This window comes from Tachysurus fulvidraco, chromosome 6 (genome assembly GCF_022655615.1).
Source record: "Tachysurus fulvidraco isolate hzauxx_2018 chromosome 6, HZAU_PFXX_2.0, whole genome shotgun sequence".
NCBI classification, from domain to species: Eukaryota; Metazoa; Chordata; class Actinopteri; order Siluriformes; family Bagridae; genus Tachysurus; species Tachysurus fulvidraco.
This window is the reverse complement of record NC_062523.1, coordinates 16,303,491-16,320,255: the sequence shown is the minus strand read 5'-3', so window position 1 is coordinate 16,320,255 and position 16,765 is coordinate 16,303,491. Positions and strand designations below refer to the sequence as shown.

At 35.7% G+C, this 16,765-nt stretch overlaps 1 protein-coding gene across 1 annotated transcript; it reads right to left on the bottom strand.

Annotated features, from left to right (window-relative positions):
- Window positions 1-59: 59 nt before the first annotated feature.
- Window positions 60-5,549, bottom strand: pou1f1 (POU class 1 homeobox 1). Its single transcript, XM_027164730.2, has 7 exons — window positions 5,352-5,549; window positions 3,532-3,681; window positions 3,279-3,374; window positions 2,404-2,649; window positions 1,337-1,501; window positions 1,065-1,125; window positions 60-976 (listed from the first exon to the last, which is right to left on the bottom strand). Exons 1-7 carry the CDS (start codon window positions 5,491-5,493, stop codon window positions 760-762), a joined length of 1,077 nt encoding a protein of 358 aa, XP_027020531.1. The 5' UTR covers window positions 5,494-5,549; the 3' UTR covers window positions 60-759.
- Between the last annotated feature and the right edge of the window lie 11,216 nt (window positions 5,550-16,765).

The following is a 16,765-nucleotide window of genomic DNA, read 5'->3' as shown; positions in this document are numbered from 1 at the left end:
GTGTGTGTGTGTGTGTGTGTGTGTGTGTGCGCGCGCGCACATTCTTTCTTTATATCTTCTAGGATGACTGCGTGTGAATTGAGTACTTCACTTTTATTATTTTTACTACCATTAATTGATCCCTTAGTTAATTATTCAAGAGAATCCCATTAATTCTTCTGATCTATTTTTAATTACTGAAGGGCTGTGTGACTAGAATGAGAGTTTTTAAAAACTCATGTAACCATTACATCTCCCTCTTAATTGTGTTTTTATTGTCATTCCCTTTCTATTACGTTACAGTGCATTTAGGATAAGAAATCAATGTATCACTCCATTATTTGTAGATTTATTCAATATATTACGTTTGAATGGGCAATTACCGCAAAACTCAGACCTGAATATATTAATTTATATAACTTACTATATTAAAATGTTTTGTCAATCACTTAGATAAATCATTCAAATCCTCACAATTAGGCAACATGATGTGAAATTATTCTTGTAACACACCTGTATGTTAATGATTTACAGCATATGTCCTTTGTATATGCCCCTTAAATGGGTAATTTCTGTACAGGCAGATCATTACATTCACTCCTGTTAACAAATCAGGAAGTTCTTTTTCCCTAAACAATGTCAGTATGCACTATTTTATAATATCTCAAACTATATTGCTCAATTCTTTATGACATAGTTATTTTGACTGTCTGAGTTAAGAGGTAAATGTTCTGGGCCTGAGCAGAGTAGCTTTTTAACAATTCATCATCATCATCATCATCATAATCTATCATGTCTTCCTATGGTATCTTTGGGCATGAAAGAGCTGTGGTGTAGACTTGTCTTGACTCTTTTCTCCCTCTGTCTGCGGTTGCAGAACCAAACACGCACCACCTCCTTCTCCAAATGTAGTCCCTCTGCCATGCGCACAATTTCTTGTGAGGATGGTTTACTCTTCTCCACAAAATTCCTTTCCAGTGCCTCCTTTGCCCCTAGACTGAGGAAGTGAATTCAAAATACATTTCTGTTCTGACATAATGAAATAAGCAAGAGATGTCAGAGATTCACTTGTACATGTATTGTACCTGATAGTAGTTCTTCGCTTCCGTTTGCGTTCTTGAAGTCCCATTTTGTCATTAAATAGTGCTGTGGAGAGAAATGAAGGATATATATATATAGTACACCTGAGCATGATTCCTGTTTTATTTTTTTTTTTAGAAATTGCCTTTTGATAATAGTTAGCACCATATGTGATATATACCCTAAACTTTTAAGACATTAGTAAATAGTAGTAGAACTATACTGAAATATAATGAATTACATGTTTCAGTGTAAGCTGCTCTTGTTGATCACTCACCACCAGCCTGCTCAGCCTCATCTAACCATTTGGCAAGTATGGACTTCAGCTTGCAAGCATTTTTGAAACTGAGCTGTAGGTTTTCAAAGCGACAGATGGTGGTCTGACTGAACTCAGAGCCATGTACAGCTGCTAGAGCCTCTCCAACATTGGTCTGAGTGTAACCTGCAAGGTTTGGATCATATTAGATATTATATTTTGACTGCTGGCATTTTCCAAGTTTTTGTCACCCTCTTGAACCTGCACATTTTTCTGGTTGCATCAGAATGAATTTTGGAGTTTCATGCCAACAAGGGTAAATCCTTTGAAATTTTATGGTGTTTATTATGTGAATAATGTGATCAGATATGAAACATATATAAGGGTGCAATTCACCATGTTGTGCGTCCTGAGCATTCAAGTAAACAAATATTAGATCGTCTGAATCAATACGTGATCTAATTAAAATCTAAAAATTAACTGTCTGTTAGATCACATATAATTAAAACATGAATTATTCTACAAAATAAATGATTGTTGTGTAAATCTGTGTGTCTAAATATTAATATGTGTATGTTAATATTTCAAATATTCTAAGGTGAAATTCTGAACAGAATCAATGGTTTAAATTGTTATACTTATTAAATAAGGACCATACTAAATAAATAAAATAAATCTTGAAACAAAATATAACAATTTGTAGTTTTTAAAGTGGTGTGTTGCCTATTTGATAATCAGTGTATGTTTGCACCTTTTGTAATAGTTTAAAATTATAAAAATCATAGTCAATGAAGGGGCAAATATGCAGAAGATATAAATATGAACTAATATGCAGGACCTTGAGGATTTTTCTGGAGAACAAAATCCGGGGACTCGTGAATAATTATCACGGACACTGAAAACAGTGGTTGATCATCTAGCTACCAACACTGTATTAAGACTCAAGTGTATGGAAACATTAAAACTGGTTCATTTGTGTAAATTACACTGTTTCTTGTGGACTTGTGGCCTATGTTTGACCCCATACACGCACAGACATATGCAGGCACACACATATATATGTAAACAACAGAATGAAAGGGACAAACCAAGTTTGATTCTACGTAGTTTGAAGTCATTGGCAAACTTCTCGAGCTCACGGATCTGGGGTGAGTTCATGTCTGGTGGTTCCTCTGGGGCTCGACTCTTCCTTCTCAGCTCTTGTTTGATGTCTCCCAAGGTGGGCTCATCTGTGAACAGGGCCTGGGGCAGTGCTGAGAAACTGTGGGACAAAGTGCACGAACCTCCTGCCAGGCTGTGCTCAGGGAACTTATACAGACATGGAGCCAAGGCACCTTAGAATTACATGAAATGAGAGACATTAGCATTCATTAACAAAAGGAAAGTTGGTGGTTGTAATGCTATATGTATGTGATCTAGATATACCATATTTTTGCTTGTAAGTCACTTGTAACCTTACTGGTACCAATGGGTTTTCTATTTGGCACAAAAATAGGGCCGTGCTTCCCCCGTGTGGCGAGATATGAATGCTGCAATTGTAGGTTGTTTTTTACCCCGTTATAATAATAGTAAAATCCTGGTTTATTATGAAATTTTAAATATCATGCTAGAAAAAGCTTTATGTAAAATTCATGTAAATTTTGGGGATTAAGTAGTGACTTTTGGCCATCTTTAAGTATAAGGTTTAATGCTTTTGAGTGTGGTATGAATTAAACTCACAAATACTCATATTGCTCATCACCATAAAAACAATTCTCCATGTAAGCACTAGGGGGCAGCATATACACACTTCCCCATCCAGCTCCTACAATATGCAAATCAAGAGTTTGTCCCATCTGCAATTTCACCGAATTTCCTTTTTGGTACATCACAAAGATCTATTTTGGATTGACAAAGCAACCTTAGCAGGTAGCAGAGTGTAGAAAAAAATGTCCTGTTTCATGTTCTATTTTGAAAACTGTACCTTGAAGTGAGTTGGCTCCATTGACCATATTGTGTGGGACGCTGCAGGTCTGCAGGATGCGCGTCTGAGAGATGCTGGCGGAGAGCATTTCCTGTGCTGGGGACAGAAAATCTATGCTGTCATCATCAAACAGTCACACTCACACTCGAAGAGTAGCATTGATTGCTATCACTCAAAGCACTGATTCATGCTTTGAATGAAGGCTTCTGAAGAGCACGCAGACGAAGGGGAACAGCCAGGCGACCCAACACACCTGCCATCATGCCGTAGGTGGTCTGCTGGTTGCTATAGTGACATGGGGGCATGGAGTAGTGTAGGCCAGCTGAGGCGTTGCTCAGGGCAGAAGTGGACAGATGCATGTGGGAGCGCTTGGATGACTGGACCAGGGGCAGACCTGAGGGAACTGTGGAGAGGAGCACATGTAATCTTATCAGTTATATCCAAAGGACAAAATGATAAAAAGAATGACAGATGTGCCCCAGGGATTCTTGGGACTGAGATAAAGCCTTCACATCGATTTGACCCTCTTAGAAAAATCAACTATAGGTTTAAAAACAGAACATATATACATGTTTGAGTTCCTCAATCTTTATTTCATGTTGTTAACATTTGTTATTTGTCAATTGATGTTTTTGAGGTACCTTTGAGCTCCAGCAGAGGTTCTTGCTTTGTTATAATGCTTATTCCTCCATGTTCAGTCAGTTTTCTCTGAAGTTTTTTTAAAGCTAACTGCAGTCTTTGATTGAAGCGTTCTTGAATTAAGCCTCACATCCGTAATTATATAAAGACATCTCTTCATTATTTGTTCTTTTAGCCTGCAGTCGACAATGCACCACATGATATATCAGCATGACAGCAATTGTCAATACATTATTAGATAATCAGCCCTCTTCAAAATGTTCAGAGTAACCTACCTGAATTCAAACTAAGGCAGGTGAATAATTGTGTGCTGGTGGGAATAAGATAAGTGGTGCATTATACTGTTAAGCAATTGTGCTTGAGTGCTAGGATTTTTTATGTATAGCAATGAGTGGGAGAAAAACATCACACAGTTCAGTAAGCTTCTTAGGGACATTTAATCAAAGCTGTCTCACATACAATTCACTGATGCAAAGAACAAATGCTAATATAGCTATCAACATGTCAAAGCAACAACATGTCTGCTTCTGTAATTGCCATGTGGAAACAGCAGCTGTGCACACAGAGCTTATAATTTTTACTTATTCAAATCAATTACTGTTTGTCAGTCCATATTCTCCACATGTTAACATACACACATACAAAAACACAACAAAGCCCATTTTCATTAGACTGTACAGCTGTTGCATTGTCAAAGAAAAGCAAATATTATACAATCCCCAGTGGAATATTAGAACCAAAGTAGATACTGTAGTATGGGTAAATGTAAAAATATCTGAATTAATACGCACACAAGCAATATGCTCTCACAAATTTAAACAGTGTCAGCAGACATTAAATTCTGAGCTTAGATTTGAAATACATTTATCTTTCAGGAACTGGGAGGACATGAGAAGAATGTGTAAAATATAGTCTAGACTATAGGATAATCTGTGGTGTTGATAGGAAGATAATGACTTCAATATAAATGCAAGACAGAGAGGGATCAAGAGAGATGTATACGCATTAATTCTGGAGAATCTTTGTGCTATTGAAAAACAGTGACCTCCCATACCAAGCAATAATCACTTTCTCTCTTAGACAGCTGTCTCCATACCTCGGCCTGCTCCGAGATCAACTTATAACAAGCTTCTTCATCTTCACAAAAGTATTTCTCGACAGCGTAGTGGTCAGTCAGTGTGGAAGACTGCTGTGTGAATGCTGCTTTGCAGAAATGTTATCAGCTAATTGAGTGAATTAAAGCACAGTGTCAGCAGCATCGCCTAAAGTAGACCAGAAACAAATCGACTGGCAATAGAACACCTCAGTCCTCAGCAATGGTCTTGTAATTGCCAGTAGATTGTGCTGACAGATGCCATGACTCTCATCACTGTACTTTCCTCTATTTCAGTCTAAGCTAAATTAGGTGAGTCTGCTGAATGGTGGTGCAGTTACCTGGAGGCACGATGTTGGTGGTGTGGCTGGTGACGGGAAGGCAGTCAGCAGGTCCGGCGTGGTGCATAAGCAGAGGCAGAGCAGCTGAATCGCTGCTCAAAGTGCTGAAAGAGTCAGTACTGCTAAAGGCCTGGCAGCTCATGTCTCTCTGTCTGTCTCTGACCTCTTTGTGTCTCTATGGACAAATACACTGCCAGTAACAGGCCACCTGTGTGACACATGCATGGCTTGTACAGGTATTTATACCAGCTTCTCCTTTAGTTTTGCTCATCCATGTTAATGCTGCCCTTCCCAGGGCTACACCAGGCCTCCACAGCCTCCCAGAGCAAAGGCACTGTAATTAGGGCAAAAAGGGGTAACTTGACACCACCACCCCCTATTTCCACTGTCCACGAGGGTTTCAGTTAATGCCTGTCACTGCTTACACAAATCCACTGTTTATAGGCTAAAGATGTACAAAGGCAACCAATTATAAAATGCTGCACAAAGGATTAGATGGTGTTTTCTTGCTTTTCATATATATATATAAGAAAGACATGAATATAAATTAGAATATGTATATAAACGTGCCATAAATGATTCACCAGATTGAAATATTGTTGTAAACGTTGTAAATTAATAATAATAATAATAATAATAATAATAATAATAATAATAATAATATAATAATAATAATAATAATACAGTGCACTTTAATAAAACACAACATTTTATATGAGCCATACTGTTCTATATCAGTTCTTAATCAATGAAAATGTTTTTTTAATTTATTTTATGCTTTTCATATGTCTTTATACTTTTAGAAGTACAATTACAGGGTATGTTTTTGCAGAAAAATTTACCAAATTTGAAGCATTGTTTATCTAAGCTTTTCTTTGTGTATAGCATGACATCTGGTAAGTGAGGATTATCTTTTAGATGACTGTTATTGAGATAGTCCATTTGTGAAATTGTTAAAAGCTCAAGTTTGAGCTGCCCAGATTAGGCTTCTTCCTGGTGCCTTGACTTGCTTTGCTTGTGATCATTTTAGTCTCAGTGCTTAAGTGAGCAGGTGAATGGCTTTATGACCACCCACAACTGATCAAAAGTTGAAGTACAGCTCTTCAGAGTCTTTGTGTTTGACAATGACCTGTATTGTCATCATGTAATTTCATATTTCTCCTCTTTATGTACTTATGATTTTGCACTTAGAGAAGAAAGTGAAATGATATATACAATTTTATATATACAACTCCTTGCAAAACATAAAACTAAAATCTTTTCCCAAAAACTTGCCAGATAAAACATTTATGTGTTACCTTCCAAGGTCCACAAAAGTTATTATTAAAATTATTATTACAAGTTATTTTGTAAAATTGGCACATAAACTTTGTAGACAAATACTTCTGTTTCAAAAATGTTAAATATATTCTGTCAGGGCAATCAGTCATTAATGCAAAATGTGTTCTTATTGGTAGGTAAAGGGCTAAATCATATATTGCATCTTTGATACTAAAAGATAATATTACGTTGATCTTTTTGTGAAAACAGAAGGAGGGCAAAATTGTAGATAAAAAATATACATAATGTATAATTCATGCTTAAATAGTAATTTATGTGGCTTGCCTATGTTGTTAGTTTCAAGATACAAGTGCATTATACTGATTGTAAAAAGAGTTAGTGTGTGACTAAGCACACATTACATATGAATATGACGATTTCATAATTTATAGCCTTATCTGTTGTGATGTTTGTCCCCAGGCAAGGTGTTTAGCTCCATTTAATGGCGTACTGATGCTAGAGGCTATGAACAGGTTATTGGCTTTTAAAATAAAGGGGCTGCTTTAAAAAATGGCACATATTGAAAAAACTCCACATGAGTGTGCTTTTTGTGGATAGAAAAACAGAGACAGGCAGGAGGCAGGAACAGCAAGCAAGCCCAATTTCCATGAAAATTGATAAAAGGACAGTAATTTTAAAGAGTAGGGCAATGTTTATTAGGTCTCTTAGGCTAAATCCTTGCACACTGAGCCCTCATAGTCTTCCAGACTAACCAGGCACTGCTGCACAAAGCCTCTGGTCTTAATTAGCGTGGGGAGAGTGAACGAAGGCCTGGAGTCATCCTCTTGCACCTGTTCTAGCCTTCTGTCTCTCATGGCCAGACACGGTGACACCTCAACCCTTTAACCAGGTCTGCAGTGGGAACAGCAGCCACACTAACCTTCTCACAGGTATCACAGCTTAACTATTTAATACACATTTATGCAGTATACAAATAAAGATAATGGTGTTGGGATGTATGTTTAGATGTGTATTTTATTCTTTGTGATACTTTTGTAAAAAGAAAATGAATTCTATAAATGCATCTCAAGTTAGTGTCCATAACTTACAAAAATATTAAATACAAATATTAAATTATTAACATAATCCAAGTGTAATTCCCAAATATTTATACAAGAAATATTATTGGTACTGTGTACTTTTGACTCAAAAATAAATAAATAAATAAAAATCTTTAACTTCTTTAACATCTGTTGGCCGCTACACTTGATTGCCTGAAAATTAATCAAGTGGCTGTGATAAATGTCATCTGAAAAACAGGCCACAGCTCCCAGCTTTAATTTCTTAATTATGCAAACATGAACTACTGTGGAGCTCTGTGTACTGATGAATATCAAGACAACCGTACATTTAATTCCTAAAACATCTGCCTTGAGGGATCAGTGACTCGGATTTCAATGAATAAACAGGAAAAACAGTGGCAATGAAGATAATTTCATCATCATATTCAATCTTTCATCTCTCAGTATACTGATAAGTGAGGCCAAGCAAGGCAGCTCTAGTTTCAAAGGTCCACATTGGACAGCAGCACTTATTTATTATGGCCAAATGTTTGGGTTTTTTATTGTTACAGTATATATGTGAAGACAAGAAGGTTGTTTTAAGGATTTATATTTTTAATATATGTTCTGATACTCAGTACCGATTGTTCAATCCTTAATGTCTGGCATACAATTTGAATCTCATGTCATCATTGTAATAAACTGTGTAATACTGTATATATTCAACATTGCTACAATCTGTTGTATTAATTCTAACAGATGATCAGTTTATGGGAGTACTAAATTCCTAAAGCTCTCTGTTTAGTAATCATTAGTTGCTGTTATTTATGCAGCAAGAGAAATGCCTTAATCATTCCTTGTTCCATTTTCATCATTCTCTCTACAGTCCACAGCGAATTAACATACACACTGAATTTACAAACCAGTTGTAAGTGAGCTAGAATATTTTATCCCATTGAAAATTAGTAAAAGGTCTAACTCTGTTCATTTTATATACACTGTACCTAGGTGTGGTTCTTTTTTTTCCTGCTTATATCCTGATTAAATAACAGAATATAGTAAAAAGAATATTTTTTTCCTTAAAGTGAAATTTGCAAATCAATATTAACAATTTAGACAGAATTGTTGTTATTGTTTATTTTCTTTTACTTTGTCCGTCTATTTAATATTTGTACTAATTTGGAATATTTTATATTTTTAAACTATTAAAAAAGAAAATAAATCAAAGAACCTTCAATACACCTACACAAGTCAGGTAAAAATTATAAATATATGTAAAACATACATCAGAAAAAAGTTATAATAAAAATATGTATGCTGTATTAGTTAAAATGAACAAAAGAAAAGGACCCGTGGACATGCATCTCCTACAGTGAAGAGGCCAAGAAGAACCCCAAAATTTACTTAATGAAACCTCAATGTGCAATATGTTGTATTTTAGTAGCAGTGTAAAACCGTTTCACATAGTAACAGTACAGAATGTGCAAACATTACAGGATGGAAAGTGATGTAAATGTGCAGGTGTGTTACATGTAACAGTGAAAGTGCAGTGTACAGAATGATTATGGTGTAAAGAATACCAAGATTTTATGGAATCCTAAGGGATCTGTAAGATAAACATGAGTAAAGACTTTAGTGTTTTTAGCAGTGACTGTAATAAATAGTATTCCATAAATAAATAATAAATAGTTTACCTACAAAAATGTCATTGCTGAATTGACTGTCATTGCCGAATATACTGTATATCTATACATTGATGTTAACAAGATATTACAAGTAGAACCCTTTTTTGGAAAAAAAAATAAAGAAATCTTTGTTAAGAAAATGCCAGGTCAACCCCCACAGGCTTGTCCTGTAAATAAAAAAATAAATAAAATGCCATCTAAGGCATTTCCTGATTGAAAATGAAAACATATGGTAATAGTTGGTAACTAAGCAACAAGCTCAATAAATGTATGTGTGTTGCTGTGATGGCAGGTTGGTTTGAGTTACTTTAGACTGTCAAGCACAATCAGTCTCATCTTTATCTAACAAAGCAGTTATACTTCAATACAAAACATCACTGAAGTGGCTTTACAACAGGACACTCAAGATGTGTCCTATTGTATCACTGTATAATGTTACATTATAAAAAGTAACAGATTGTAAGGATTAAATCTTTAAGGATATTCAACTGGTTTTCATCTGTCAAATACATATATTTGAGAAAACTCAGATGCAAAGATGTAGATTTTTAGCAATACATTCTCATGTCCAGCAGGAGGGTTTAGAATGCTTTAAGAAGTAACGGGGACATCTGAACCATTCAAATTCGCAAATTAAACATTCAGTTATATTAGTAACAGCTCAGTTTAAATTCTTGTTTTTCTGTAGAATAGAATTCTGTAAAGAATGGAAAGTGATACACCATTTGCTTCTCATTGTTTCTCTATCTATCTATCTATCTATCTATCTATCTATCTATCTATCTATCTATCTATCTATCTATCTATCTATCTATCTATCTATCTATCTATCTATCTATCTATCTATCTATCTATCTATCTATCTATCTATCTATCTATCTATCTATCATAGGCCATGCAAATATGAATCAGCCTGCAAAAAAATCCTTAACTTCCACACATACAATATTATTTTTCTACAAATAATGGTATACTGTAAACACTATATAAAATAGTAAACAGCTGTCATTTATTTTCATTTTGATTTATGGGATTGACTAGTCAGTAGCTTTGAAGCAGATAAAAGTGCAGAGGCTAATGACAGGGCTGCTCTTGTCCCTTGTAGTCCTTAAAAACAGCCTGGAGGCTAAGATCAAACAGGGCATTGCGTCGACCAAGGATGAAAGTGTCCCAGTGCGACGCCATTGCACCTAGATTCAAGATTAATTGCAAGATTGTCAAACCAGTTCACCTTAGTCCAGGTGCCAGGTCACTTTATGAATGTTATATTACATAGAATAATATCAAAGCCACATGTACTGTGAAATAGCTGAACAAAGGTTTTCATTATCTCTTTTGGGGAAAAATGCAGGTAGCTGTAATGGCAATTTTGGATTTCTAAAGACTCCTCATTTCCCTTCATAATCTTTTTTCTGAGGGTATCTGTCTACAGAACGATTAAGTTTAGAAGAATTAGTATCTGAGCAATACAATAAAAATAATGTAAAGCTTCAAACTAATTACTGATTATTTTACAAATAGTTTAATACAAAGCACTTTATGAAATGATCTGAATATTGTGCTTTTCTTCTGAAATATGAAAAATGCAAAATAAAACTACTTTAATGTACACTTAGTGGTAAAGTCAAGAAACTTTTATTGTGATTTCAACCATATATAGCTGATGCAGTGCACAGTGAAATGAAACAACATTTCTCGGACTATGACTAGGACTATGGTGCTAAATGAATCGAAATTTTAATAGGTCACTTTAATAGGTACACCTGTACACCTATACTGTCCATTCATATAATTAACCAATTAACTAATAATGTAGCTGCATTACAATGGAAACCATCATGCAGGTTCAGAGCTTCAGTTAATGTTTTTAACAAAATGGGGGAAATATGTGGTGATAGTGTGTCAGTGTAATTGTTAGTGCCAAACAGTCTTGTTTGTGTATTTTAGATCAGCTCACTGTTAATCGTCTGGCATCTTTCCAGACACAGCATGCTGTAGAGTTTGTACAGAATGGTGCAAAACACAAATAAACATCCAGTGATCAACTGTCATGATGGTGGAAATGCCTTGTTGATAAGAAAGGTTAAAGGAGAAGGATCAGGATGGTTCAAGCTGACAGAAAGACTATAGTAACACAGCTAATCAAATCATTTTCTGTGGTATGCAGAAAAGTATCTAAAAATGAACAGCACTTTGAACCTTGAGACAGATGTGAGACAACAGGAGAAGACCACATGGGGTTCCAATCCTGCCATACCGTACTGCCATACTGTATACCTCCAACAGGATTTATGATTTGCCAGTCAAGATTAAATATATTTACAACATAGCATTAAATCAAATCACCAATGGCAAATTTGTTTCAGTTTCAGTTCAGTATAGGCCTCAATATAATTGCCTTGCTAATTTCAAAAGACTAATCACAAACTACTACCTTGTAAAAATCTTTGAAATGCAAAATTATTACGATGATTATGATTGAAAAAAATGAACACTAGCACTACGCTAGCCAATTGGACAATCATATTGACATGTGTAGAGTGGGAATATTACAAATTGTAGGTAGGATTTCAAAACTACTTTTGACATTTTTGAAACACAAGCTCAACATAAAGCAAAAACAGTCAAGGGCTTAAAAAGTATACATATTTCATATGGAATAGAGTCTCCAATAGGATGTTGTTGATATTGGGCTAGTGATTGACAAAGACAACTGAGCAGCTGTGTTGTTAGATGTTTTTTTAAGCACAAAGAAGAAATAAAGGAATAAAAACATTAGTTCATGACCTTATATGAAACAATGTGAACAAAGTGAAGACATGACTATAACGGCAGAGTACAAGAAAAACAGAGAGAGAGAAGAGAGACAATGAGAATGATGAGGGAAAATCAGACAGCTAAAAGCCTTTTCCCTGGGTAGATTTGCTTTCTGTCCATCTGTTACTCTGTCCATCTGTACCTCAGAGTGGATGTTTACCCTGCTATTAGCCATTGCTATTAAGGCAATTTGCAACATAAACTAACTGTAGTTTCAGGATGAAAATTGTGGGTTTATCTGTCTATCAATCTATCTATTTACCTATCTATTTATCTTGCACTATTTTGTAATAAGAAATTTAGTAGTTGCTAGTCTTCTTCCAAAAATGTAATTTTTTTCCACTCTTCAAAGACTGGAAACCTGATGTGATCTGCTGTTGAAGCCCATCTGCCTCTCAATGTGTTGTGAATTCAGAGCTACTTTTCAGCTCAACACAGCTCTAAAGAGTTTTTTATTTGAGTTACATTAGCCTTTTTTGTCAGCTCAAAAAGACAATATCTGGCCACTCTCCTCTGATGTTTCTTATCAAAAAGCCAATTCCACCAGCAGAACTGCTGTGGTAGAATGATAAATTTATCATTCATTTTCACCATTCTCTAGAGACATTCCACATTAAGACAACTCTGTCTTGTGTATACATTCAAGGAGACTAGAAATATCTGAAACACGCTTGTCTTAATTATTTTCCCCCTTTAAATGCACACAGCTATAATTATCATTTCATTATAACATTATAAGAATGAACACACGCAGATCAAAGAAGGATCATTATAGCTTATAACTATTAACACTCTGTCTGCAAATTCATAGAGTTATGGTAATTCTATGCCTCTGAGGTTTACCCCTGGTAAGATTTCTCCCAAAGCTGTAATGAGCATCTCAATCTTCTCTGTAGTAGGTTACTTCATTGTTAGCAAGCTGTTAGCACATAGCATGCTCAATTAATAGTGCTTTATGGAAAGACAAAGCTGTATTTTCATCATCCTAATCAGACTCTTTTGACAACACAGCAGAGTGCATTTAAAAACTAACTTTTTTATGTCTTTTGGTATGCTTTTTGTATGTAGAGCACAGAAATAGTTCTGTGTTGTATAGTATGTATGAACAGACACATAAAGTATTTCGCTCAACAAATAGACAAATAGTCAACAGATATTTGCACAAATAAACCACAGAATTGTCATCTTAAATAATTAATTTGAGATTAATCTTGTTTCAAATATTTTATAGCAATAGATATTCTGGTGTTTGGACTTAATGTTCCTTCTGCTTCAAGGTCATACTTTGACAAATTTTGGATAAATGCTGATTACGTTGTGTAGGTTAATTATTAGTCTCTGTGGCATCACTGTCAGCTGTGGACAATAGGACGAAGGTCAAACCAACAGGTAATTCATGATCATTTTTACCTCTGTTGTATCTGTTGTGTATGTTGTGCTTCTTATTTGTGCCTTTTCAAGAAGAAGAGTCAAGTCAAGAAGCTTTTTATTGTCATTTCAACCATATATAGCTGTTGCAGTACACAGTGAAATGAGACAACGTTTCTCCAGGATCAAGGTGCTACATAAAACAAAGACAGGGCTAAGGACATGTGCTTCCGGTTACTTAGAAAGAGATAGAGAATGAGAGAGAAAGGGAGAGAGAGAGATGTCATGATAGGTGTTACATGACTAATGAAAACCATTGTAATTAGTACTGATGACTTAAAGCTCATCTCAACTATTGACTCTTGCTCAGCTACACCTGTGAGAACACATCTGCTTGGTTCAATAATTTACTGGCCTATAGCTTTAGCTTATCAAAATCACATGCAGTGACATTTCTATTCATCTGCATAGCAATTCTCAGACCTTTATTGGTCTGCACATCTTCCTATTGTGCTCAAGTATGGTTTAGAGGTATGCTGTTAATCTTTCTATTTCTAGCTGCCCTCTATGATTGAATCCTGCTTCCCACCTTGTGATATTTTCACAAAATGCCAAGAATTTTTTTCCTTCTCTGTGAACATGACCAATCTTTCGAGATAATGGTTACTTTGTTGTCCATTTTATACCTCATCTGTTTCTCTGCATAAGCCTAGCTCCAGTAGGACAACCAGACTGAACCTGTAAACTGTAAAGGGTCATGAAAAGAAGAGAATAAATCTCTAAAAAAAGAATAAGTCCTTGAAGGCAATACTGAGCATATTAATTTGAAATCATTTCCCACTTATTTTCAATTTTGACATCAAACCATACTGAAAATCAAGATCAAGCGAGCGGGGGCACGGTGGCTTAGTGGGTAGCACGTTCGCCTCACACCTCCAGGGTCGGGGTTCGATTCCCGCCTCCGCCTTGTGTGTGCGGAGTTTGCATGTTCTCCCCGTGCCTCGGGGGTTTCCTCCAGGTACTCCGGTTTCCTCCCCCGGTCCAAAGACATGCATGGTAGGTTGATTGGCATCTCTGGAAAAATTGTCCATAGTGTGTGATTGCGTGAGTGATTAAGAGTGTGTGTGTGCCCTGCGATGGGTTGGCACTCCGTCCAGGGTGGATCCTGCCTTGATGCCCGATGATGCCTGAGATAGGCACAGGCTCCCCGTGACCCGAGGTAGTTCGGATAAGCGGTAGAAAATGAATGAATGAATGACATCAAACCAGGAACTTTATGGCTCCATTGCACTAAGGTGATGCCCTTTAATCTAGACCTATAATTCATTAATTCATCTTCAGTAAATTCTTTATCCTGGTCAGATCTGGAGTGGATCAAGGGACTATCTCTGGTATCCTGGCAGATGGGATACTACACTGTCAAAAATAAACCATAGATTTTACAGTAAAAATCTGGCAGCTGTGGTTGCCAGACATTTGCTGTTAAAAAAATACTTTGGCAATGTTTTTGGTTATATGGGATTGTGCCCTCTATACTGTATATTTTACGGTTTTTAATTATTCTTTTTTTATGGTTCAGAACAGTGCATTTCTGGGCACAATGCACTTACACTTTTCCACACCGATTCACACGTGTGTAATTTAATATAGCCAATCAACTTATCAGAATGTCTTTGGATATTGGGAGGCAACCAGAATACCTTTAGAAACATATGGAGGACATATAAAAGTCCACAAAGGTAATAATCAAACTTAGGATCAACAACATACAGTATGCTCTCTCTCCATCTGTGTGTATGTGTCTATTTCTATTGCTCTTCATTTCCTTCTGTCTCTTGATTTTTATCTTTCACTGAAATGGAAATTTGCATATTGTGCAAAAATCATCAGATTATTCATAACTGCAAAGTGATAAAATATGAGATATCTTTTGTTCATTGTTCTGATAAAAGCCACATTGAACATCCATAGTCAGTGCAATGATAAAAAAAAATGACTAATTTACTTCTCCTCATAGAAATGGGGTTCACCAGAGATGAAAGACTGGCTTCAGAGAGGAAACTATTCTCCAACTCTGGATTTGAAAATGCATATCCCCTTGATAGCTGAAAAAGTCACTCAAGGCAAAAAAAGATCAAAACCAAACAGCTTATTGACATTTTCACTGACTCCTCTGCAGGAACCATATGCCAGAGACACGTCTTGATCTTGAATGGTTTGAGTGTGTGTTTTTTAGTTCCCCTCAGAGTAGCATTCAGAAATAACACTGTTATGCCTGTGGCAACCATCTCCACCACTTATGTTGGATATTGCAAAATATTTTTTACCATTGCCATAATTCTTCAAGTAGAAGAGGAAATGACAATTGGAATTAGCGAGTAATTAGAGAATCAATTTCACCTGTCTCTCAGTTTGATGAAACTATTTATGTACTTTGATTTTCTTGTGAAACTATTTACTATTACTGCACTTTTCTTTACACTAGCAAGCAATTCAAGATAGTATTCTGGGATTTTGTTTTGCTAAAATGCTAAACTGTTAATGCTAAAAAGTCACACTGGATGCAAAAATATTTAATGAAATGTAATTTAATTATGCCTTGATGCCCGATGATGGGTGAGATAGGCACAGGCTCCCCGTGACCCGAGAAGTTCGGATAAGCGGTAGAAAATTAACGAATGAATGAATGAATGAATAATTTAATTATTAGATATAGCTGTAACTCTTGTTTCTCTGCATTGGCCTTACAGGGAAATGAAAATAGACCAATACTTGTCTAATACTTGTCAATACTAATACCATAGACCAATCTTGCAACAGAAATTCAAATTGAAACACTTATATATTAAGCAACATACAATAAATTAGTGCAGCAACATGAATGAATAAGGTAGCCCAGGCAGATAGTGAAAGCAGCACTGTGGGTGAAATTAGAAGCCATTCTTGAATTGGAAGCATTATGCAGTTTTTCACAAGCACAGTAATCAGTGGTTGAATGGATGTTAGCATTATGTGCTGAAAGAAAGTGAAAGGGCAAAAATAAACAGCTTATTAGCTTATTATTTTCCTCCAACATATTAAATTGCAACTGCTTTTTTATTTTAACATTCACTATATACTACTTTATTATATACGATACAAACCTGATGCTAAAGACATGTGAGTAAAAAAAGCTTCTACAAAGTCTGACATGTCTGAGCTTCTTGTCATATGTTTCACCACC

What these genes read in the sequence shown, in the direction of transcription:
- pou1f1 (XM_027164730.2), bottom strand. Translation starts at nt 5,493, where the DNA reads ATGAGCTGCCAGGCCTTTAGCAGTACTGACTCTTTCAGCACTTTGAGC. An exon ending in TGGAGCCAACTCACTTCAAG is followed by an intron (nt 2,650 to 3,278) that starts GTACAGTTTTCA and finishes TGTAATTCTAAG; the next exon opens with GTGCCTTGGCTCCATGTCTG. An exon ending in AAGCGAAGAACTACTATCAG is followed by an intron (nt 977 to 1,064) that starts GTACAATACATG and finishes TCACTTCCTCAG; the next exon opens with TCTAGGGGCAAAGGAGGCAC.